We start from the raw sequence: 24,213 nt of genomic DNA, 5'->3' as shown, positions 1-24,213 counted from the left end.
AACATACTGGAAATATTAATGCACAATTTTCAGAAACAATCTCTAGTAAGTTTATTCTAACCTGACAAGGATCCCTAAACCCTTTCAGCCTAGTAACTGCCCAGGTGTAGTCAGACTGGAGTGCTTATTTGACTAGTAATCAAGGAGACTCAATCTTACTTCAAACGCAAGGCTCTCTGATTTTCACCCAACCACGGCTTAGGAATCAAATTAAAGGGATGATCCAGTTCCGTTGGATGAATGCAAGTCGATGCTAGTAATGAAGAAGTGCCAGGTGAATTAAGCTGAAAGGATTACGGTTCCACAGTGTAAAAGGGAGTCAAGTGTTTGTGTAGGTGTGTTGCCAGGTAGACGAGTCACGCACACCCTCCCACACACATACATACATACATACATACTCGTACATACCAGCACACACATACCCACATACACACCACCAACGAACACACACAGATACACATGCAAACACATACATACATACATACACACATAAATACATACGTACATGAACATACAGCTCTCTCTCTCTCTCTCTCTCTCTCACACACACACACACACACACACACAATCAATCAACCATTCTCAGCTCTGGCAGTAGCCACACGAAAATAGCCACCAGAATGAAAAAAGCAATATACTGTATACAAATCTATATCTTACATTTGTGACGGGGAATGGAACCCACACGCAGACACCCATTCAGATCGAGGACGCCATTATTTTATTTTCGAGCTATTTTTGTTTTTATTATATTACTTTATTTCATTTTATTCTAAGTACTTCCAGACGATTCTTAACCCCTTCGATCCTGCTTATGTATTTTTTTTACTTTATTCCTATTTTTTCAGACGGTTTTATTCAGCTCACGGGGAGGGTTTTCGACTGGCGGGGTTTTATCTAGTCTTCCTTAATCCCTCCACAGCCACAGATCTTTCCCACGCTGAATAAAATCGTCTGGAAAGGGTGAGAAATAATAAATACATCATCGGATTCCGTGTGTTAATTTTCATGCACAGGGCCGTATTCTCGTTTGGTACGGAGGTTCCCTAACATATCTTCCTTAGCGATTTATTTTCCAAACTACTCATTAATATCCCCTGGTTTGCCTCTTATGTCTCTTCAATTCTGACATAGGTTGCATGAATAGCACACAAGAATACAGCAACGGAGCAGAATCAGGAATAAATCGGTAAGGAGGAGGTGTTAGTAAGCTTCCTACCCGCACAAGAATACAGTAAACGGAGCAGAATCAGGAATAAATCGGTAAGGAGGAGGTGCAAGTAAGCTTCCTACCCGTACAAGAATACTGTAACGGTGCTGAATCAGGAATAAATCGGTAGGGTGGAGGTGTCAGTAAGCTTCCTACCCGTACAAGAATACTGTAACGGTGCTGAATCAGGAATAAATCGGTAGGGTGGAGGTGCTAGTAAGCTTCCTACCCGTACAAGAATACAGTGACAGAGCAGAAACTGGATTAAATCGGTAAGGTGGAGGTGTTAGTAAGCTTCCACACCGTACCAGAATACCGTCCACAGAGAAGAGGTGTTCATGAAGGCTGTACCAATTCCCCAGTTTATAAAATTTCCTAGACAGAGTTTATTTCCACAACAGAGAAAATATTACTCGAATCAGTCGTTATAAATGCACGAGAGAGCAATATTTTTAAGTGAACAAAATCCTCTGGTGTCGCCTTGGAAAAAAAAAACTTACTGTACCTGCCACAGTAAAAGGATTACCGAAAAAAAGAAAAAACAAAAGGAAGAATAGTACGAAAAAAAGATCGCCATAGTTGATGAATTAAAAGAAAAATAATTGAGGAAAAAAGTCGCCATATTTGAAGAATTATAATAAAAAAAAAAAAAAGCAGAAAACAAAGAAAAATATATCACCATTTTTGAAGAAATAATGAAAAGACGAGAAAAACAAAAATAGAGAAATGAAAAGTAAGAAAAAAAAAGTCGCCATGTTTGAAGAAGTAATTAAAAGAAAAGAAAAAGAAAAACCAGATGAGAAGTAAGAGGTAAGAAGGAAAAGAGAAAACCGATAAAAGAAAAAAGAAAGCATACAGAAGAGGTAACTGGTAGGAATTCTGTCGACACATACCACCACTTCCTCACTCACAGAAGGAAGCAACATATTACCCCGGTCGATGTGATTTTCGTTCCCTAATACAGAAGGGGACTAAAGTTTGCCTCTCTCTCTCTCTCTCTCTCTCTCTCTCTCGAACAAACCTAAGCTGAGAGAGGCTTGGCAGGTAACTAAGCCCATAAATTATTCTTCTTAATATGAAGCGTCAGGGAGGAAAATGACGGACATGCCCTGAGTACGACGTAGAGGAATGATAGGGAAAATTTTGTCTTGGATGGTAATGCCAGAAAATTATATATAAGTCTCTCCTTCCAGCACTCTAGGAAACAAACTTTTTTCTGCGACTGTAGATCCTGATATTTATGGATAAGTCTCCCCTTCCAGGACTCATTGTAAGCGAACTTTTTTCCTTGACTGTGCACCCAGATATTTATAGGCAAGTGTCCCTTCCAGCAATGGCGCTAAAGTTAACAGTACCACACTACACGTTCGATATAAGTGGCATTAGTCTTTGTCATGGCATTGGAATTTGCCGGGTAGTGAGAAGGTCAGGATAACTTTCTCTTAAACTAAGCCATACACCCGAATTTAGATCGTCATGTATTCTCTGTCAGCCTCTACAAGCTTTAAGGAGAGTTGGTATAATATTAAATTTTATTGGTTTCTTTATATCAGAGTTTTAAAATTTGCTGATATTCCGAGGTCATAATAACTTTCTCTTTTACCGCTGCTATATACTCTGACACAAGACTCTATGTATACTTTTCAATTCTCGGAGTATCTTAAAGGAAGTCTGTCAAGTCAATATTAAACTTTACTGCTTATTATTCTTTGTCAAGGCTTTGGAATGTGACTGATATGAAGGTCATGATAGTTTTCCCTAATATTTTTTATGTATACTCAAACTACAATAAATAATGAGCCAGTGAGCAATTATTTTCGAAAACCGAGGAAATGATCTTTATAACCCACCAATCTTCTCAGAGTACCTGTGTAGGATATTCACAATTGTTAGACTAAAAAGTGGAGCGATTTTTTTTTCTTTTTTTAATCAGAAGCTGTACGGCGATGAGTAGAAGTTCGCCAACACTTAAGACGTTTAACGCAAGAGAAGGTAATACACAATCTATTTTCACCTGATGGCAATATAAAACACAAAGAAGAGATTGAGAAGGCAAGATACTCTCTGTTGTATGAGGAGGCATGAGAAACGCAGATAGTAGGGCACAATACTGACAGAGGCTCTTCCCTGGTATGGACGCCCCCTAACACCTCTTCCTTAGCGAGTTTGGATATGGCTGCTTAATATATTTTTGTATGTTATTTAGGCAGAGACAATGTTTGAAGAATTTATGTGACGCAGAGTACGACAAGTTATCAAATACACAATACTGCACTCGTAAATCTCTTAGGAAAAGGTGTTAGGGAACTTAACCGATGGGAATACCGGTCCATGTCAGCGAGCTTTTACAAAGGAGTGTATACCTACCTCGAACCTAACTCCTACCTCCTAACTCTGCCGCCTAACTCCTATGTCCTCCACCGCAAGAACTCCACACTCGTTACTCTGGAGGACTTTCCCAAACATCTCCATACAAAGCGGGCGGAGGGAGGCCACGGCGTGCTTAAGGGGCGGGGAGTGGAGGGCCTCTTCATAAAGTTCTCCCCTCTCTTTGCTTCCCAGGGGAGGAACTAAGGGGAGGTCAAAGTGGAGGCGCGCCCTTAGGTTCCCCCTGGAGGAAGTGTGTGCTGATGAGGCGGGATTATGGGAGGGAGTAATGGGAGGAGCACTTCACGTTAGGCCCCTCGTACTACGCCACACACCCACTCACTCCTACACCCACATACTCACCTACACCCACACTCACAGCCGCACTCACACTCAAAACTACATCCCACCTACACCCACACATACACACCTACGTTCATTTCACATTCATTCACATATAGGTATACACACAAACACACACACACACACACATTCCTCCCCTGTCTATCTGTCTGCCTCTCTCTCTCTCTCTCTCTCCACTGTGTTACGCGGGAAGCACGGCGTTGTGGCCCCAAATCACGGCAACAAAACATCGGACACTGAATCACACCCACATTACGCAACCAGCAGGATGTCCACGCCCTTGGTTCAGCTTTTTGTGTCTTCATTCCCTTTATGTCAGGTTAACGCAGCATGTAGGAACCTTGACATACAGGCTCCACACTTTTCATACTCGATTATGGTGGTGGTGGTGGTAGTAATAGTAGTAGTAGTAGTATAGTAGTGGTGGTGGTGGTGGTAGAAGTAGTAGTAGTAGTAGTGGTAGTAGTAGTAGTAGTAGTCGTGGTAGTAGTAGTAGTAGAATAACAGAATAAACGTGAACCCAGTGGACTGCAGGTGGCACTGATGTAACCAAGACGGTCTACTGCCTGGTTATAATGGCGTTCCTCATTCCCTTTCTATCCTCCGAATGAAGGAATGAGGGGCTACAAGAGAGGGAATCTTCAGCCTGCAGTCCACTGGGTTCACGTTTCAGATGGACCCGAGGCCGCAGAAACAAACACACTAGCTTTACTTAAACTTCTAAAACAGAAACTTTTCCATCTTGAATTTTGAGGTGATGCAAGAAATTAGGTTAACACTGGAATTTGATGCAGGTCATGATTAAGTTCTATGGAAAAATGCAGAACCATGGTACTGTTTTTTTCTTATATTAAGCTACGTTAAATGAGCAGCAAAAGGACGAAAATCAGGGCCAAGTTAAGGTGAAGGAACTGTAGAATATTTTTATACTGAACACATTAATATTATCGTCAGTGTTTTATAAAATTATGTGCAGTCTATATCTATATTAAAACGATACTAATAATATACACGAGCACAGTATGGTGCAACATGCAGGATAAGTCGCTAAGGATGAGGTGTGAAGAAAGCCTACATGCGGAATACATCGCTGAGTAATAGGCGTTAAGAATGCCTACATGCAGAGTAAACCGCTAAGGATGAGGCGTTAAGAAAGCCTACTAAGTCGAGGAGAGAAAGGCCATACAGAGTTAGGCAAGAGGGGTGTATTGATTCAGAGTTATCCCCCAAGGGCCAGCTCTGAGGACCAGGCGCCTTGAGGAAGTACAGTACAAGAACACAAGAGAACCTCATCAATCTAACCTGGCCTACAATTATCACTACCCCCCCCCTCTCTCTCTACTCATTTTACTTACTCTTAGTTTGGCTTAAAATTGTTATATCTCCACCCTCAATACACAGTTGCGACAGTAAATTAACATTAGACTATGACGCTGTTTACGCAGACGTGCAATGGAAATTATGCAGAATGGTGACACTGACTTATCTCCTCGTGGACTACGCGCAATCAGCCTCAAGAGAAAGGAAATCTGGGCCAAGGTAAGATCAAAGAAGCACAGTAGTAAAGACATATATAACTTGTTCAGTGCAGTGACGTCCACTGTTATTCATTTTAATCATGCTATCAACAGACGATTTTTTTTTCAAGCTCGGATGGACGAAGAGGCCTACGAGGGCTGCATGAAACCCCTCCAACCCGAAACATCACCCCAGTGCTGGAAAATATCGACTGAAGGTCACAAGAATATACTCCAGGGAAACGTCATTACAAATAACAAAGAGAATGTGCCAAAGAAATTATACAAAGCGTCTCTAGCAACTTTCCGAAACAACAAGATGAAAATGAGAACGGGGGAATGAGTAGCTGGGGATTAAATGATTCATGTAAATCAGTGTAGACTATGTGTGGTGATGGATTAAGATGAATGCCTCTGCTGACACTAAATTTTATACGGTGTTGTAAAATGCACTTCCAGTTACTGTGCTTTATGGAGACAGGGATGAAAATGAGGTGGAACAGGAAGCATCGGGGGCTTATACGTAACGGTAAATCAATATGGACTATGGGTGGTGGTAGGTCAAGGTGAGTGCCACTAACCATAGTTTGTACAGTCGACATCACAAGTCCTGTCGCCTCTTCTGCTTTTCTCCCCATGCACGTTGAAAGTCTGTGTGGTGAATCCGCAGCGGCCGAATCTGAGGCCTTCATTTGGATTCAGATAAATGTCATAAGCGTCACTTGCTGCAGGTCCACCACACAAGATTTTCAAGATCCGTGAAGAGAAAAATAGAAGAGGTGACCGGACTTATGAGGCTGACTGTAGGTACTATGAAATACACCGCCATCTGCTTCACTTTTCAAAGACACCAATGAAAACTAGAGAGTACTCAGTGAGCGCATACCTCCGCCAAAGCCATTGTCGCCAAAACTTTAAAAATCTGTCTGAAGTTTTCAAGCTATGCCATGACGAAAAGCATGACTACCAGTTTTTCATCAGAGGAAAATCATCAGTGATGGTTTTAGAGAAAACAACATTTAAAAAACGCAAAATTGTCTTACTTCGTAATGATAAACAAAAATTCTGGATCCGTATCTCGATCCTGATCCGCCTCAAAATCTAATGAACTTTTCCTTGGTCAATGGGCTGCCACTTCAGAAAATTTCATCGAAATTCGAGTGTAACTTCTTTTTCAGATATTCTGTAGACAGACAAACAGACAGACACGGGAGATCGCATAACCTCTGCCCAACATCGCGGGCGCAGATAATGAAGTGTAATATGAAGTGAGGGGAGAGGGGCTCACATGAAACAGTAATGAAACGATAAATGGATTTTGGGATGTGTTAGGTCAAGGTAAATGCCTCATGCGCCACTAAACTATGTATGTGCGGTACACACATCGACTGCAATTCAGTATCCTTGACACAGGCTACAAAGATACCATAATAATAATAGGCTCATAATGTCAGACTAGCCTAGGAGAAACTATTATTCCATATAGAGACTATTTTTCCTCAGAGAGATTATTTTTCCTTGGAAAGACTACTTTTCCTTGGAGAAACTATTATCGGTATTCCTTGGAGAGACCATTTTTCCTTGGAGAGATTAGTTTTCCTTGATGAGACTACTTTTCCTGGGACAGAAGATTTTTCTTTATTGTACTTTAAAGATGAACCCGTTTACTACGATGGCATCTTGGTTACTCTTCCTTCCTCTTGACTAAAATCATCTTGGGAGAGGCGTTTCGCAATGAAGGGGATGAAGAAGGATATATCTAACTCTTACTGCTTTAAAAATCGTCTGCCAAGTCTGTTAAAATAATCTATAGGAAGAAAGTGTGAAATTACGAGAAACAGGACTTCCTTCCAGTAATTGGTAGTCTCTTTAAATTACCTGAAGATGTATGCCCTCTTTCTCTCTCTCTCTCTCTCTCTCTCTCAGGCACACTTTCATTACCGGCCTCAAATCCGTAGTGTGCGTGGCAGGACAGGTCGCCTTGTTATCAGCCAAAATAAATTCGGGTAAAACATTAGGCTCTTGTTATTCATGACGGTGTGACCTGGCGTGACTGTGCTGACCCCTGACCTTTCCACCCACCTCAAACTGACCAGGGAGACAGACCTTCTACATCGTGTAAATGTGACCTGACCTTCCACCTTCAAGCTCCATTTTAGATCATCTAAGTACTATTCCGAGGTGACCTAAAGGTGACCTGTACGTGAGACAAGGAAAGTAGGAAAGCAGTAAACAATGATTCCCCTAGACTAACATGCAACAGTCTAATTTACAATCTAGGTCTCTATTTTAGTTTTCGTTGCTATCAGGCTGCCCTAAGGTTTCGGGGTCAGTTGTGGTTAGTGCTTGTCTACGAATGAGAGTGTATGTTTTAAGAATTATTTGAAAAGCAACTTGTCTATGTGAAAGAAGTGGAAAAATATTATCATTGGAAGTGCTGCAGGTTTTGATGTGTGTGTGGTGTGCTGTGGCTGTAGTGTAGTGTAGTGTAGTGTGCATGTAGTGTAGTGTAGTGTAGTGTTGTATATAATTGTAATGTTGTGTAGCAGACTCTAATCTCCCGCTGTAAACTGTCGTGCTGAGAGAAAGAAAGGCAGATGACAGGAAAAGAGTTTGGAAAGTGTAGTGAGACGCTGAAAAGGAAGAGGGCACACGCAAAGGACGATGACTTATGGAAAAGAACAATGCATAGGTGACGAGTCAAAAGAAAGGTGTGAGATATAGAAAGAAGTTGTAAAATGGTGAGGGGAAATATATAGTGTAAATTATATCACAGAAACAGAAACTGAAAAAAAAATAACATGTTGAAAAGGCTGGAGAAAATTATATTAGAATGCTGATGGGGTATAAATGAAGATAGGGTGTAAAAAAAAAGTGAAACAGTGTAGGTTGAAAGATGATGTAGTTAATTATATGGTGCAAAAATGGGCTGAGATGGGTTTATGGAAAGGTGTGGGGAGAGGGTGAGGGAGGGTTTAAAGAACAGTAAAGAGTTGGTATCCAGGAGAGTTAAGGGAGGTGAGTTTATGAAAGTTGTGGAATGAGAATAGGGGTGAGTGTGAGAAAGAGCACAAAGAACAGTAGAAGGGTGGTGTTGAGGCGAGTTAAGGCGCGGTGTGTGAAATGTTAGGGAAGAACAGCTGCATCTTGGTGTTCAAAAACTAAGGTACGGTGTTCAAATAACTAAGAAAGAACAGTTAGCAGCGCGTTGTTCAAGTAGTTAGAGAAGGTGTTCAAAAATTAATGAAGAAAATAATGGGACAGAGTGTTCAAAAATTAATGAAGAAAATAATGGGACAGTGAGAAGAAATTTTAAAGCAAGGGTGCAAGGATGAGTGAACGAGAATAGGGTGATAGGAAAATTGCATGACTGGGTACAAAGTGGATTTGGTTACAGTGCAGGGCGGGGTACAAAAACAGGGTGTAGGGTGCAGAGTCAGGGTGCAGGATGTAGAGGCAGGGTGTAGGGTGTAAAGACATGGTGTAAGCAGGGTGTAGGTGGAGTGCACAGGCAAAGTGTAGGATGCGTAAACAGGCTAGGAAAGATGTAGGCAGGGTATATTTAGGGTGTACAGGCAAAGTGTAGGAAGCGTGTAGAGGATAGGAAGGATGTAGGCAAGGTGTATCTAGGGTGTAGACAGGGTGTATAGGCAAGGAGTAGGTAGGTTGTAGAAGGAGGGTGTAGGGTGAGCTTGTTGGGTAGGGTGTAAGAAGGGTGTATAGGCAAGTGTGTAGAGGCTAGGAAGGGTGTGGGTGTATTTAGGGTGTATAGGCAAGGAGTAGGTAGGTTGTAGAAGGAGGGTGTAGGGTGAGCTTGCTGGTTGTGAGGGTCGGGTCGAGTTGCTGGCTATTTCTGGACGGATCATTAGCTAGTGGTGGGGTGAGGGTGGGTAAGGGTGGGGTGAGGGTGGGTAAGGGCAGGGTGAGGGTGGGGTAAGGGTGGGGTAAGGGCGGGGTGAGGGTGGGGTAAGGATAGGGTGAGGGTGGGGTAAGGATAGGGTGAGGGTGGGGTAAGAGTACGGTAAGGGTGGGGTAAGGGTTGGGTAAGGGCGGGGTGAGGGTGAGGTAAGGGTGGGGTGAGGGTGAGGTAAGGGTGGGGTGAGGGTGAGTGGGGGTGGGTAAAGGAAGGGTGAGGGTGGGTAAGGAAGAGTAAGAGTGGGGTGAGGGTGGGTAAGGAAGAGTAAGAGTGGGGTGAGGGTGGGGTAAGGGCGAGGTGAGGGTGGGGTAAGGGTGGGGTGAGGGTGAGTGGGGGTGGGTAAAGGAAGGGTGAGGGTGGGTAAGGGAGGGTAAGAGTGGGGTGAGGGTGGAATAAGGGTAGGGTAAGGGAGGGTGAGGGTGGGGTGAGGTGGGTAAGGGTGAGCGTGGGGCAAGGGAGGGGTAAGGGCGGCGTGAGGGTGGGGTAAGGGAGGGTATGGGTGGGGTAATGGTGTGGTAAGAGTGAGTGAGGGTGGGTAAGGGTGGGTGAGGATGGGGTGAGGGCGGGGTAAAGGTTGGGTAAGGGTGGGTAAAGGTGTGACAAGGGTGAGTGGGGGTGGGTAAAGGAAGGGTGAGGGTGGGTTAGGGTGGGTAAGGGAGGGTAAGGGTGGGTGAGGGTGGGGCGAGGATGGGGTAAGGGTGGGGTGAGGGTGGGTAAGGGAAGGTAAGGATGGGTAAGGGTGGTGTGAGGGGGGGTAAGGGTGGGGTAAAGGAGGGTAAGGGTGGGTGAGGGTGTGGTAAGGGTAGAGTGAAGGAGGGGTAAGGGAAGGGTGAGGGTGGGTAAGGGTGAGGTGGGTAAGGGTGGGGTAAGGGTGGATGAGGGTGAGGAGGTGGGTAGGGGTGAGGTAGGGGAGGACTAAGGCTGGCTAAGGGTGGGGTAGGGGAGGGTTAGGGGAAAGTCGGGGAGAAGAGCTATAGGTATAGGTGTGTGTGTGTGTGTGTGTGTGTGTGTGTGAAGTGGGGTCACAGGGCAGCGCTATGAGGTCAATGAGTGAGCGAGGTTACAAGATGGATGAGGTCGCGGATGAAATGGTGTCAAAAGTGAACCTGTCTGGGTTACGAGTGTAGGTAATGGGGTCAAGGGTCACAGGCTGAAATGGCCGGGTCACAGGCAGAGAAAGTGTAATTACAGGTGGGAAGTAAACCTGGTTCATGGTGTCAAGTTGGTTCGTAATGCCATTTAAAGCACAACTGATTTTTATGGTCCAAACGTTTGTGGCCTTTTCAATCTCTCTCTCTCTCTCAGATTTATAGCATACAAACCCTTCTTCTAACAATTATTTAAGATAGATATACATAAATCTTTGGTCACCTTTACACTATCGGTAAGTTTGTCAAAAAAAAACAAAAAACATTCAACCATTTTTCCCCACTTTTTTTTTTCTCAAGTCATCAATTTAACAGTGATTATAAAAACATCCTCCAAAACATTTATTTTTTTTTTTCCAGTGTTAAAAATGATCCCATATGCTAATAGTTCTCTGATCATCCTACATAAACATCCACCTTTTTGTCCTTTGTTCATGTTCAACTTCTCCTCAGTGAACATTCAGCTTCATCCCTCGTTTTAATACTCATCTGAACATCCCACAACAACATTCAGTTTATCATTTTCTATTAGTTCATGTACAACGGTAACATTTTTTTTTTTTTAAGTTTATGTTCACCTTTCCCCAATGAACATTCCATTTCACACCACGTTTTAATACTCATCTAAACATACCCACAAGACATTTACCATTTTCCCCTAGTTATTGTTCAACTCTATTTCTCCATTGTTCAACTCTATTTCGCCTTATAATTCTGAACATATAACAACATGAAACCAACCATTTTTTCCCCTCTGTTCATATTCAGCTTTTCCCCAGTGAACATACAACTTCATCCCACGCTTTAATACTCATCTGACCGCGCCACAACCACATTTGCCATTTTTTTCGGGCCGGGATGTCGCGCCCCCCCACCGGAAGTGCCCGTAAACCTTGCTTGATCACACCGGAAATGGCCGCGAGCACGTCACGCCGTCTGGTTATTACACGCATAGATCTGTGTAATTATTTCCCCGCTAGTTCCCTCCCCCCTCCACCCAGGAAATCGTCTGTGAACTGACTACTAATGAGAGACATAATTTTTTCCCAGCCAACACGATTCCCGCACCTCCCGTAAATCGTCTGAAAATCGTCTGCTAATGAGTATATATTTATTTTCTACCTACTTCCAGTCCCTCCGCACCCCTGTAAATCGTCTGTAAACCGTCTGCCTATGGGGATCATAATTACTTAAAAGCTAACACGTCTCCTGTTTCTCCTCGCAAATCGTCTTTTAAACCGTCTGCTAATGGGGAATATAATAATTTTCCCGCCAACACCATTGCCGCACCTCCCCATAATGTGTCTGAAAATCGCATGCCGTCGCGGAGGTTTTATGCACTAGGAACATTTAAGCATCTACAATTCAATAGTTTAGATGGGGAACTTAATAATAATAATAATAATAATAACGGTAATGCTGTATGTTATCTTTAGCATCATAATAAACCTCAGCACCATAAATCCGCTTTCCCTATCATTATTATCAACGCTACTGCCTTCACGACACCCATTTTACAACTCCTGGCTATTCATTACCAGTAACAGTGACATAAATATCACCGCTATCCCTACCAGCACTGGAAGCATAATTTCACTGTTCCTTAATCAAAGAGAAAACAAGCCCTCACCATTATCGGCATTTCATTAGTACATCAAAAGTGGAATATAAAAGAAATATCTCCGCTTGCAACACTATAAAACTGGGCTGTGCATGAAAACGAAGTGGTGTCGGATGAATAACAAATGAATCACGTGTTCCGGGATGCACCAAGGAAATCGATAGGAAAGGACGGACAAAATACATGTTTGTGGTTGACTTAGGGATACCAGACGATACGATGTGGTTCCTTTAGTGTTCAGCTCAGTGTTACGGTGGCTCAGTAGTTGCCGTGTTCGCCTGCCTATCTGCATGGAATTTGATACCCATGTCTCGGCAGGTATTAAAAGTGAGTGATGGAGGTATGCCCTCTGATGTGCCATGTTGTTAATACTAACGATGTATAAAGACGCGGCCTCATACATGTAGCCTAATAATTATTGTTATAGTCCCAAGTTCATTTGAATGTGAACCCCGTGCACCGCAGTCTGCAGCTGTCTCTCTGCTGCTGTCCACCGTCCTCTTTTCAGGGGCTGTAGCAAGGGTTAAGGGACGTTTGTATATCCAGGCAGCTCCACCGCCCGGTCCTAACGGTGCCACCAGTTGAAGGCGTCCCACTTCAGCACCACTACACACAAACACCCCAACACAAAAATTCCTCTTTCAAGAGCACCGCTTCCACTACAGACACCCTTTCCTAAATCTACTTGGCTAGCATGGGGAAGGGTTATTTCTGGATATCACTCTCCATTCGTGGATATTATACGATGAATCTCATAAGGACTGAAACAAATAGGGTACCAAAACAAAACGAAAGGGAACTATTGCAGTTCACATATAGACACTTTTTTTCTTATCTACTTCGCCAGTATGGGGAAGGATTAAGTCAGGATATCACTCTCCCTCCGTGGATCTCATACGGACTGACAGAAATAGGCTATCAGAACAAAGTGAGAATTACTGTAGCTGTAGTCGACAGCTCTAGCAGAATGGTGATGGTTAATAGCTGTCTCTGTCGTCACGAGTGCTAAAAGTTCACCTCAGCTAAAGACTAACCTATGAAGCAGTATAAAGCAATTTTGTACACGTGGTTGGTGTACAGGTGAACTCAAAATTCTTGGTATAAAGGCCTGCACTATTAGTCTTTGAAGATACAGTGGGAATGCTTAAAGAGACAATACAGTTGACCACTATAATTATTTTAGGCCCTTTAGCAAGATGTACTTTGACTTACATATGATCACTAACGCTTTCATACCCTGCACAATATACCGCCTGCTGTATTACGGATCTGGAATTTCGACTGCACACTCCTAGTCAAACTTTTCTGGTTATATTGCATCCCAATCCCTAGCTGAAAGGAAATCGCAGCAAAGGGTTTCACATCGAACGAAGATTAGCATCGAGCCTTAGTCCCTTCAGTCCAGTAATGCATTTTGGGGGGGTTTATTCTTCCTGCCTTCAGACGATTTTTATTTTTACTTAGGACACACATCTTGTAGCGAAAGTATTAAAGAAGGGTAACTCTAACCTCTCTGTTTCGCAAAGTCTGTCTAGAACTGAACGCAAGTCTGGATATACAAAAAATAGGAAAAAATGGTCATGTTCTTATCGAGGTTAAACTGGCAACTGGGACGCTACGTGAGCTGCACTATCATCGGAAACTGGCACTCAAGCAGGCTAACAAAGCTCCAAACTACCACTATAATCCTGGATCCTGTGACTTCGTTCCCTGTGACGTTCTGGCTAAACGACTTCCCTCCACCTAGGGATAAGAAGGTGGAGATAGAGCAGGAACTATCGACCACGAGTGTACAGCTGAGGACATAAATACTGAGTCACTACATTCCGATAAACAACGAGGATGTGAGCAGTGGTCTTCGAAATTCAGAGATACGATCTTCGGAACCCAACAACATTTTCGGAATACTTTGTAAGAATTTCATAATTGTTCGACTAACAAGTGGAACGATATTTTTGCCGGAGACTGTACACTCGATCAATAAATAAATAAATAAATAAATAAATAAATAATGAATGAATGAAAACTGTGCACATTCAATGGGGAAGAATCTGAAACCATAAACGCCGGATATTGCATAATGCCCGTTTGTACCACTCCATATTTGTAGTCCGGCATTTTTTTGAGGTCGCAATATATCGATTTTATTATATTTTACCCATTATATATACTTTTATCATGTGCATATTTACATGACTGCAGAGTGCTATTTTTTGGACATCATGAATTGAACCGTACTGATAATTTTGATGGACTGTACATAGTTTACGTGACGCTGACGCAGTACCTAAAACACACACACACACACACACACACACACACACACATTAATTCACGACGACGGACATATTACTAGCTCAGTGGTTTCCAAATTGTCGTGCACGGCGTCCCCTTCTGATTTGTATTTTCACAATTCTCATGCCTTAATCTCCCTCGCCCCAATTTTTACCACACAAACAAAAATGGGTCCGCTTTTAATTGCAATAACGTGATTGTGCTTGAACTATTAAATTACTAACCAGGAAATCTATGAGACAATTACATGAAATACGCATAAGAATAATTACACCACTTTAATTAATATTTCTTAATAAACAAATGAATATGATCAGTGAAATTGGAGCATAAGAACAAACTCGAATTCCTCACACTAGAAGCGATATTTTCACTGCCATTGGAGGAATCGTTGCACTTCTTCCTGAGCGATTTATTTTACTTTATTACACCTTACTATTCTCTTTTACGTATTTTATGTCTGTTTCAAATCGACCTAATTTTTATCAGCAACATAATGAGAGATATTAAGGTGAAGTAAGCAAAATAAATCGCTGAGGAGACGGTGTTACGAAATCTCCTAATCCAAGTGGAACAGGATCCAATGAAAGAAAGACCGATCGCAGAGATAAGACACAGTATCAAACTATTATATAAAGGTTTTCAATTAACCAGTAAATGATCCTTTTTTTTTCTTTTTAATTTTTGACACAGTAAAAAAAATAATTCTAGGTTTGCAAAGCCGAGGACGTTAAGGTTTGTAAAAATTTCTGGTGTATCTCTTTACTCCAATGACGCATTTTTTTTAAGCTTTTTCATTCTATTTTCAGACGATTTTCTTAAGCTTTGGTGAGTCTTTTCTAAATGGAGGTGTGAGATGCAGCGTCTGTTAATCCCTCTATCTTTAGGGGAGGCAGCAAAAACAAAACAATAAATAAATCATCGTATTTAAGGGATTTATTTTCTTACCCTTCAATACGATAACTTACGGTACTTGATTTTCTTGCTACCTCCAGACGACTTAATTCGGTTTTCAAAGAATCTCGTGTACTAAATGATAATGAAGAATCTCGTGTACTAAGTGATAATGAAGGCTTTATCTAACCCCTCCAGCTCGAAAAGTTACTCCAAAGTTAAGTATAATCACCTAAAGTAAAAAAAAAAAAATGTTATCGCAAGGAAGTAGAATGCATGACTAAATTCATATGACCCTAAATTCTTCCCCATGGCCTGTACAGCCTTTTTGCACTCATTTCCACTCATTTCCTCCTAAGTCTGGAAACCACTGTTGTTGATGTCTCTTTATATATTATCCTCATTATTATCTCTTAAGAAAGGAGGATCATTTACCTAACTCACCTGCCAACATTCACTCAGATAACAGCAGCTATTTCCTATGACGTGGACGTAGCTATGTATTTATCAGTTTGTGTATTGTAACTTTATCATTCATAACTGAAAAAAAAATGTTAAAACAAATCACACGTATAAGCTTATGTAATTCTGGTATCATGCCGAAAATTTTGCTAGTGAATGACCCTGGCACACCATGACAGGGGATTTTTTTATACTGGATAGTCATCATGTTGCAGTGAGATTGAATGTATCGGTTCTGAGGTATTCATGGTAGAGTCGTCTGTGTGAAACATGAGAGGGTAGCAAGGTACGGCAGCAAGGTACACGGTACAGTGAGGGAAGCGGTACTCACGTTTGGCACAAGTTGGTCGGTGGAGCAAACGCGGGTCACCTTGTTCCGGTTGAGATGTTTCTTGACGAAGCGCTCCACTTGGGCGTTGTACTTCATGAACAAGCAATAGGCAAAGTACATCAGAAACATGACGAGTGCCTCGTACCAGTACACTAGGTTATCCACGAAGAACAGCACCAGCAAGAGCAGCGCTATGCTGTAGAATGTCACGTCACGGAACAGCGGCCACCACGTAAGATCCAACACAGTTTTGGAAAATAATACACACATACCGATCACAAAGAGAATATTAAACACAGCCGAGCCGACAATAGTACCAATGCCCACGTCGTCGAAGCTGATGAAGACGCCAATCACGGATGTAAACAGTTCCGGGGCAGACCCACCAGCAGCCATGAAGGTGGCGCCCGCTACATCTTCCGAGATCTCCAGCTTCTCAATGATGACGTCCAGGGCGGGAACGAAGAACTCATCGCAGACGATAGCCAGGGCCACGAACATGTAAATCATACCCAGCACGTGAAGCAAGATGGCGCCCTTCCTCCGCTGCTCCAGAGTAAACAGGTCGTCCGGGAACAATGGGTCTGACGCTGTTTTATTGGAATTTTCGTCCGTAATGTTGCTGTACTCGGTCACAGGGATTTCTTCATTCTCCTCCGTCGTGTCGGACTGCAGAAGGGCTCGTGATCCTGTCAGAGGCGATCTTATTTCCCCGACGAATGCCTGACGCTTGGAGAGGTGCGGCGACGGCTCCTCCCGGAAGAGGAACGCCACGCCAACCAAGCCGCAGGTGATGACCGTGACCAGGACCACCTGCAGCAGACCGTGCCAGCGGCGACGGCGGCGGATGGAGCTACGTGGAGGAGCTGCCATGGTGCCAGGGGCTCTAGTCACTGCACCAGACTAGTGTGTCTTACTGTAGGGCCTCTTCCCACCATCTTGTCCTGAAGAAAGAAGCAAAAATAACATTTTAAAATGCATACTTTAAATATGGAAACATAATCATATATCGTTAATATTACTATCTTACACACATACTCATATAATGTACATATATATAGATAGATAGATAGATAGATACAGACAGATAGATAGATTGATAGACAGATAGATGGATGGATGGACAGATAGACAGATAGATAGATAGATAGGTAGCTGGATGGAAGGATAGATAGACAGATAGACAGATAGATAGATAGAGAGATAGATAAATAGATACACACACAATATATACCGGGATACATTCACAGTCCTTGAGATGTTATCATCATATCCCGACCTTCTTTCCCATCAAGGAATGGGGAGAGGTGGGATAAAGTAACAAGGGAAAAGAACGTGCAAAAGTAAGAGAACTATCACCACTATACTTGGTGCTGTGGGTCAGGGAATTACCAACACATCAAACAAGACCCCGTATGCCTGCTGCACCTCACCATCCTAACCATCTGCACACATCTGTTTTAATTGGTGTGCATCACAGACACCTGCCACACAGAATAAATCCGTTGACAATCAAGCGTTTGTTTACAGCAATTATTACGTAATTTAATCTTCATTGCTCAGTCTCGCCTTGACCTGAATATAACACTCAGATTTCTTTACTCATTTCATACTGAACAAAATCGTCTGGTGTCAGCCGAGATAAAATACTTGAATTGATGCGACCATGAAAGCACTGACAGACACCACATTCCATTAACACCCTCTTATTACACCTAAACATTAGCTTGTATATTAATGTACAGCGTTCACAGATCGTCAGGGTCTGCATCAATATCATGCGCAATGATGGTATGGTGTAATAAACAAAATGATTCACTGAGGAAGAAGTGTAACGAAATCTGATCGTAATAGGTTGAAGAATCCCGCCACATACTGCTTATACACACGTGTGTTTGTCTTCAGTCATACAGCTGCCATACACAGCTGGGGAGAAAAAAAAAAAAAAAATCATAAAAAGATACATAATAACACATAACAGCTACGGTCACTATACTCTTCCTACTTTAACTTGGCTCAAAATTGTCATCTTCCCATCTTGAATGCCGAGTCGTAACAGGTCAACACGAAAATACGGTGCCTGTCACAAAGAAGTTCTGTGTACATGATGCAGAGCCTTAGTATTGTCTCTCCACACCGCTAAGCAACGTGAAATAAGCTGCAAAAATACGAAAATCTGGGCCAAGTTTGACTGAAAGGAGTATAGTGTATCAGTGAAAGTGGCTCAGATTTTTTTTCTTTTTATTTTTTTTTTAATTGAATGGTTCCTGTTTTCCGTCAGTCTTATTCACGTGATTAATTTTTGTACTCTTGCTCACTCTTAAATTCAATAATTTTCACACTTCTCCATATCATTACCCCCATTCACACTTTTACTTTCACGCTTACTCTCACTACCCCTCACCTTCAAAATTACTCAATAATCACTCACTCTCTCTAACTTGTACACTAACTTTCATGCTCCCATTACTCTCACTCTTTGTCACCATATCTCTCCTTCACATTCACTCCCTCACTCACATTCTCACACTTAGTTTCTCTCACTCTGTCAAAGATTTACACTTTTCCCTCACTCTGTTACTCATTCTTCCTTCCACACTGGCTCTAACTTCCAGTCACGCTAACTTAACTGCCTGTCTTCAATGGATGCCACAGTCCTACCTTACTTTCACACTTCTCTCTCTCTCACTCTCACTATCACACTAACTTTATCTTTCACAGTCACTCTCACCTTGATCATTTTCTATCACTGAAGCTCAAACTCATTTTTTCATTTTTATCTCTCACTCTCACTTTCACACTAACTCTAATTTTCACAGTCACTCTTACTCACTCACTCGATCAATTTGTGTCACTCTCTCACACTCCCGAATTTTCACACTCGCTCACTGACTTACTTTGGTCCTAAATCTACCCTTCACACTTTCACCCACTCATTTTATCACTGTCAATCACTCTCACTCTCTCTAACTTTTACACTCACTCTCGTCCACTCCCTTTACCTCTCTCTCTCTCTCTCTCTCTCTGTCTCCGCCGCGCAGTACACATGTGATTAATTCACAAGGCCGCATTCCTCGTCTCGTCTCACCCCATTCACAACGATGATCAATTTCCTTCTCCTTTCTCGCCACCTCCAGACGATTTTACTCAGCTGAGGGGAGGCTTTCCGAACTGGAGGGGTTGGATACAGCCTTCATCAACCCCTTCGCCACTAGAGGCCTCCCGTGTAGCCCACAAAATCGTCTGTTTGCTATACGCGTTTTACTCTAACTTGGCCTAAAATTACCAACTCCCCATCTTGATAGCTGAGTTGTAGCAATAGATTATAACACTTGAATATGATGCAAGTCACGAAGAAGTGCTATAGAAAAGATGTAGAACCACAGCATTTTTTTCCCCACTGAGCTACTGTGCGTGAAATAATCTGCGAACGGGCGAAATTCTGGGCCAAGTTAGTGTGAAAGGGGTACTGTAATCATTATCATCATCATTATCGTCATCACCATTGTCATCCTCCTCCTCCTCCTCCTCATCATCATCATCATCATCATCATCATCATCATCATCACCATCATCGTCGTCCTCCTCCTCCTCATTATCATCGTCATTATCATCATCATCATCATCATCATCATTTCCCATCTATGAATAAGGTCAGGTATAGAAAAAGAAAAAGAAAACTACAAAATACGTCCTCGGAGTGAAGGAGCTGTTAATTATTTTCCTCCATTTTAGCAGCAGAACCTCGAGACTATAGTTCTTTCACCTGACCCACATTTTCGTCCCTCCGTTGCTCATTTCACGTAGGCTAGTAGCTGAGAAACACAGTACTAGGGCTCTGCATCCTTCCCATTGCACTTCATCGTGACTAGCATCATGTTCTAGTGTTAATCTATTCTTGCAGCTCAGCAGGGAAGGTGATAAAAGGGTAATTTTAGGCCAAGCTAAAATAAAAGGAACATAGCACCTTGATATACCCTTCTCGCCTGGGTATAATTACGTTGCTATGACTGCCACTGCATAGACCACAAACATTCCGCCCCCGACACTAACACTCCATATTACACACTCCACACTAACACCCGTACTACACAAACACTACACACTCCACACTAACACTCCGTACTAAACACACTACACACTCCACACTAACACCCGTCCTACACAAACACTACACACTCCACACTAACACTCCGTACTACACAAACACTCCACACTAACACTCTATACTACACAAACACTCCACATTAACACTCCGTACTACACAAACATTACACACTCCACACTAACACTCCGTACTACACAAACACTCCACACTAACACTCCGTCCTACACAAACACTCCACACTAACACCCGTACTACACAAACATTACACACTCCACACTAACACTCCGTACTACACAAACACTCCACACTAACACTCCGTCCTACACAAACACTCCACACTAACACCCGTACTACACAAACAATCCACACTAACACTCCGTCCTACACAAACACTCCACACTAACACTCCGTCCTACACAAACACTCCACACTAACACCCGTACTACACAAACACTACACACTCCACACTAACACTCCGTACTACACAAACACTCCACACCAACACTCCATACTTCACAAACACTACACGCTCCACCCTAACACTCCGTACTACACAAACACTACACACTAACACTCCGCACTACACAAACACTACAAACTCCACCCTAACACTCTGTACTACACAAACACTCCACACTCCACATTAACACTCCGTCCTACACAAACACTCCGTACTACACAAACACTCCACACTATACAAACACTCAACACTAACACTCCATACTACACAAACACTCCACACTAACACTCCGTACTACATAAACCCAACACACTCTACACAGATACTTTGCACTCTGCACAAACAATTCGCACTGTACACAACCACTCCGCAGTCTACAGAGGCATTTCGCATTTTTCACCGATACCTCACACTCTACATAAACAATTCGCACTTTACACGGACACTTCGCACTCCATACCATCACTCCGCACTCTATACAGATACGTCACACTCTACATCAACACTCCGCACTCTATACAGATCCGTCACACTGTACAGAAACACTTCACTCTGCACAAACAATTCGCACTCTCACTACTTCCACTCGACACAAACCCTCCACACAGATACTTTACATTCTACAAAAACACTTCACACTTTACACTCCACTCCACTACTCAAACACTTCACACTTTACATTCCACTCCACTACACAAACACTTCACACTTTACACTCCACTCCACTACACAAACACTTCACACTTTACACTTCACTCCACTACACAAACACTTCACACTTTACACTCCACAAGAACTCGGATCATGTTGGGTCACGATGTGCAGAGTCGGGCAATCTTTATTTAGCGGTGATTTTTGGCCTTCTGCTGCTTATTTCCCGTAGCTCGTTGGTGGAATAAGACAAAGCTACGACTGTACAGTATAACCTTTCCTCGGGACTTCCTTGTGACTAGCACTATATTCCATTGTTCATCTTTTGTTACAGCTCAGCATTCACGATGGACAGCCGGCACTTTTAGACCAGGTAAAAGTTGCCAGAGTATAGACTGCTGCCGTCTCTTACGACTGTTCTAGTGTTATGTGTTAGTATCAATATGGTTCATGTGTTCGAGGTGGTGTTAGTGGTAGAGGTGGCACTGGTGTTAAAATATGAAGCTAACACTTGGCTGCCCCGTCATGGTGTTCTGTCACTGATACCCCCTTCAAGCAACATTTTTCTAGTGTGTTCCAGTGTTAGGTGTTACCTTGTATCAATACGGTCATGTACAGATGTTGGTGGCAGATGTGACACTGGTGATGATAATGAAAGCTCTCGCACGGGCCTCTGTAAAGCCTCTTGTCATTGGTACGTCCCTCAGGTAATAATTTGCTATTCTTTTTTAGTGTAGGTGTTAGGGTGTTTCAATATGGTCCGTGTCCTGATGTTAGTGGTAGAGGTGATACTTATGGTAACACTTGCAGCTAACACTTGGCAGCTCCCTCTAACAACGGTGTCCATGCTTGACGCCGGTGTGGAAAGCTACTCCGTTTATAATGTTAGGTGTAAATTGTATCAATATGGCCCATGTGCCGGTGGTGTTGGTAGTAGAGGTGATACTTGGCTGTTCCTTTAAGTCCTCCTGTTCCTGGTACTCCCCTCAAACAACGGTACATATCCAGGTTTGACGGCGAAGTGGTACGGTAGATTACTAATGTTAGGTGTTAGGCTGTATCAATATGGTCCATGTGTTAGTGGTGGTGTTGGTGGTAGGGGTAACACTGGCAGCTAACACTTGGCAGCTTCCGTCCAAAATTTTCTATCACCGGTACGCCTTTCAAACAGCGGTAAATCTCCAGGCTTGACGGCGATGTGGAAAGCTAGCGAACTCAGCCCCCTACCTTGACTGCTGGAGCGCTGGCGGCTATGGTACGGTCGGCACGGCAGCCACGGCAACACTGGAGCGTGCCGGCAACTGGCAACTCTTGCACTGGCAACGCTATTGATCAATCTCAATCGCTATTCGTCCCAAGGTCACCTACGCCGCTACCACTCGCTATATATTTTTTAAGAGGTGACTTTCAAGTGTCATCAGGTCTTATTAAACTCTTACTTTCCTCTGGCCTCCTTTAACTCACTATTTCAACTTTCAGGCTTTAACTTTCTTTCAGGCTCTTATCACTCACTATTTTGACTTCCTCTCAGGCTCCTATCACTCACTATTTTGACTTCCTCTCAGGCTCCTATCACTCACTATTTTGACTTCCTCTCAGGCTCCTATCACTCACTATTTTGACTTCCTCTCAGGCTCCTATCACTCACTATTTTGACTTCCTCTCAGGCTCCTATCACTCACTATTTTGACTTCCTCTCAGGCTCCTATCACTCACTATTTTGACTTCCTCTCAGGCTCCTATCACTCACTATTCTGACTTCCTCTCAGGCTCCTATCACTCACCATTTTGACTTCCTCTCAGGCTCCTATCACTCACTATTTTGACTTCCTCTCAGGCTCCTATCAACTCACTATTTTGACTTCCTCTCAGGCTCCTATGATCCATTCTCAGTTCAATATAATTTAATGTTAACTGGAACAGAATGCTTGATTTTTTTTTTCACCATAAGTATGTTAAAATACCTCAAAATACTACTACTACTAACAATAATAATAACAACAACAGCAACAATAATAATAACAACAATAACAACAACAACAACTCCAGTCCAATTCAGCAAAGATTACCAATAAAGACGTAATTATCATCAACCGTCTCCTTACAGTTCGTTCACCTTCACTTGGCCCAGATTTTCGTCCTTTTGCAGATTAGTTCACGTAGTCCAATGCCAGAATAAGATAATGCTACGGCTCTACGTCCTCTCCATAGCACTTCTTCGTGATTAGCACCGCATTCTAGTGTTAATCTATTGCTATAACTCTGCATTGAAGATGGACAGACGGCAATCCGAGGCCAAGTTAGAGTGAAAAGAGTATAGGCTCTTGGATAAAACAAGGAAGTCAAAATCCTTCAATATTTTAGAATTTCTAAGTTTCCTGTTGTACTTGTCACCGAACTCTCTTATTAAGCTTAGCTATGTTGACCCCTTTATTCAGGTGATGTATTATTATTCATCCATCCATCCATCATCCAATCCTACATTGCCCCGTGAGGAGCGTAGGAGCCCGGGGCTAGGCAATTGGTCCCGACATTTAAGATGAGATTATTATTATTATCATTATTATTATTATTATTATTATTATTATTACAAGCCAACTTCTTCTACTACTACTACTATTACTAGTACTACCACTGCTACTACCACCACCACCACCACCACCACCACCACCACCACCACTACTACTACCATTATTATTATTATTATTATTATTATTATTTTATTATTATTATTATTATTTTTTCTACTACTACTATTATTATTATTATTATTATTATTATTACTACTACTACTACTGCTACTACTACTACTACTACTATGACGATGATGATGATTACTGTTGTCGTGCTGCCCTACTTGACTTTCTCAT

General features: G+C 42.5%; 1 protein-coding gene across 3 annotated transcripts in view; it reads right to left on the bottom strand.

The window, feature by feature from the left end:
- The window catches only part of LOC145397742 (sodium/potassium/calcium exchanger Nckx30C-like), a 256,908-nt gene extending 234,294 nt beyond the window's left edge, over positions 1-22,614 (bottom strand). For 2 of the 3 annotated variants that reach the window (XM_080270760.1, XM_080270762.1), the window contains exons 1-2: positions 22,571-22,614; positions 16,125-17,068 (exon numbers count right to left, since the gene is read on the bottom strand). In XM_080270760.1, the coding sequence (XP_080126886.1) occupies positions 16,125-16,997 (873 nt within the window). In that variant the 5' untranslated portion in view covers positions 16,998-17,068; positions 22,571-22,614. The remainder of the gene's footprint in view (positions 1-16,124; positions 17,069-22,570) is intronic. The other variant, XM_080270761.1, reaches the window with a different exon arrangement.
- Positions 22,615-24,213: the final 1,599 nt, after the last annotated feature.

Source organism: Coenobita brevimanus, chromosome 43 (genome assembly GCF_032717465.1).
Source record: "Coenobita brevimanus isolate Jiangsu-jjx chromosome 43, ASM3271746v2, whole genome shotgun sequence".
Taxonomy (NCBI): Eukaryota; Metazoa; Arthropoda; class Malacostraca; order Decapoda; family Coenobitidae; genus Coenobita; species Coenobita brevimanus.
This window is presented reverse-complemented; position numbering and strand designations above follow the sequence as displayed.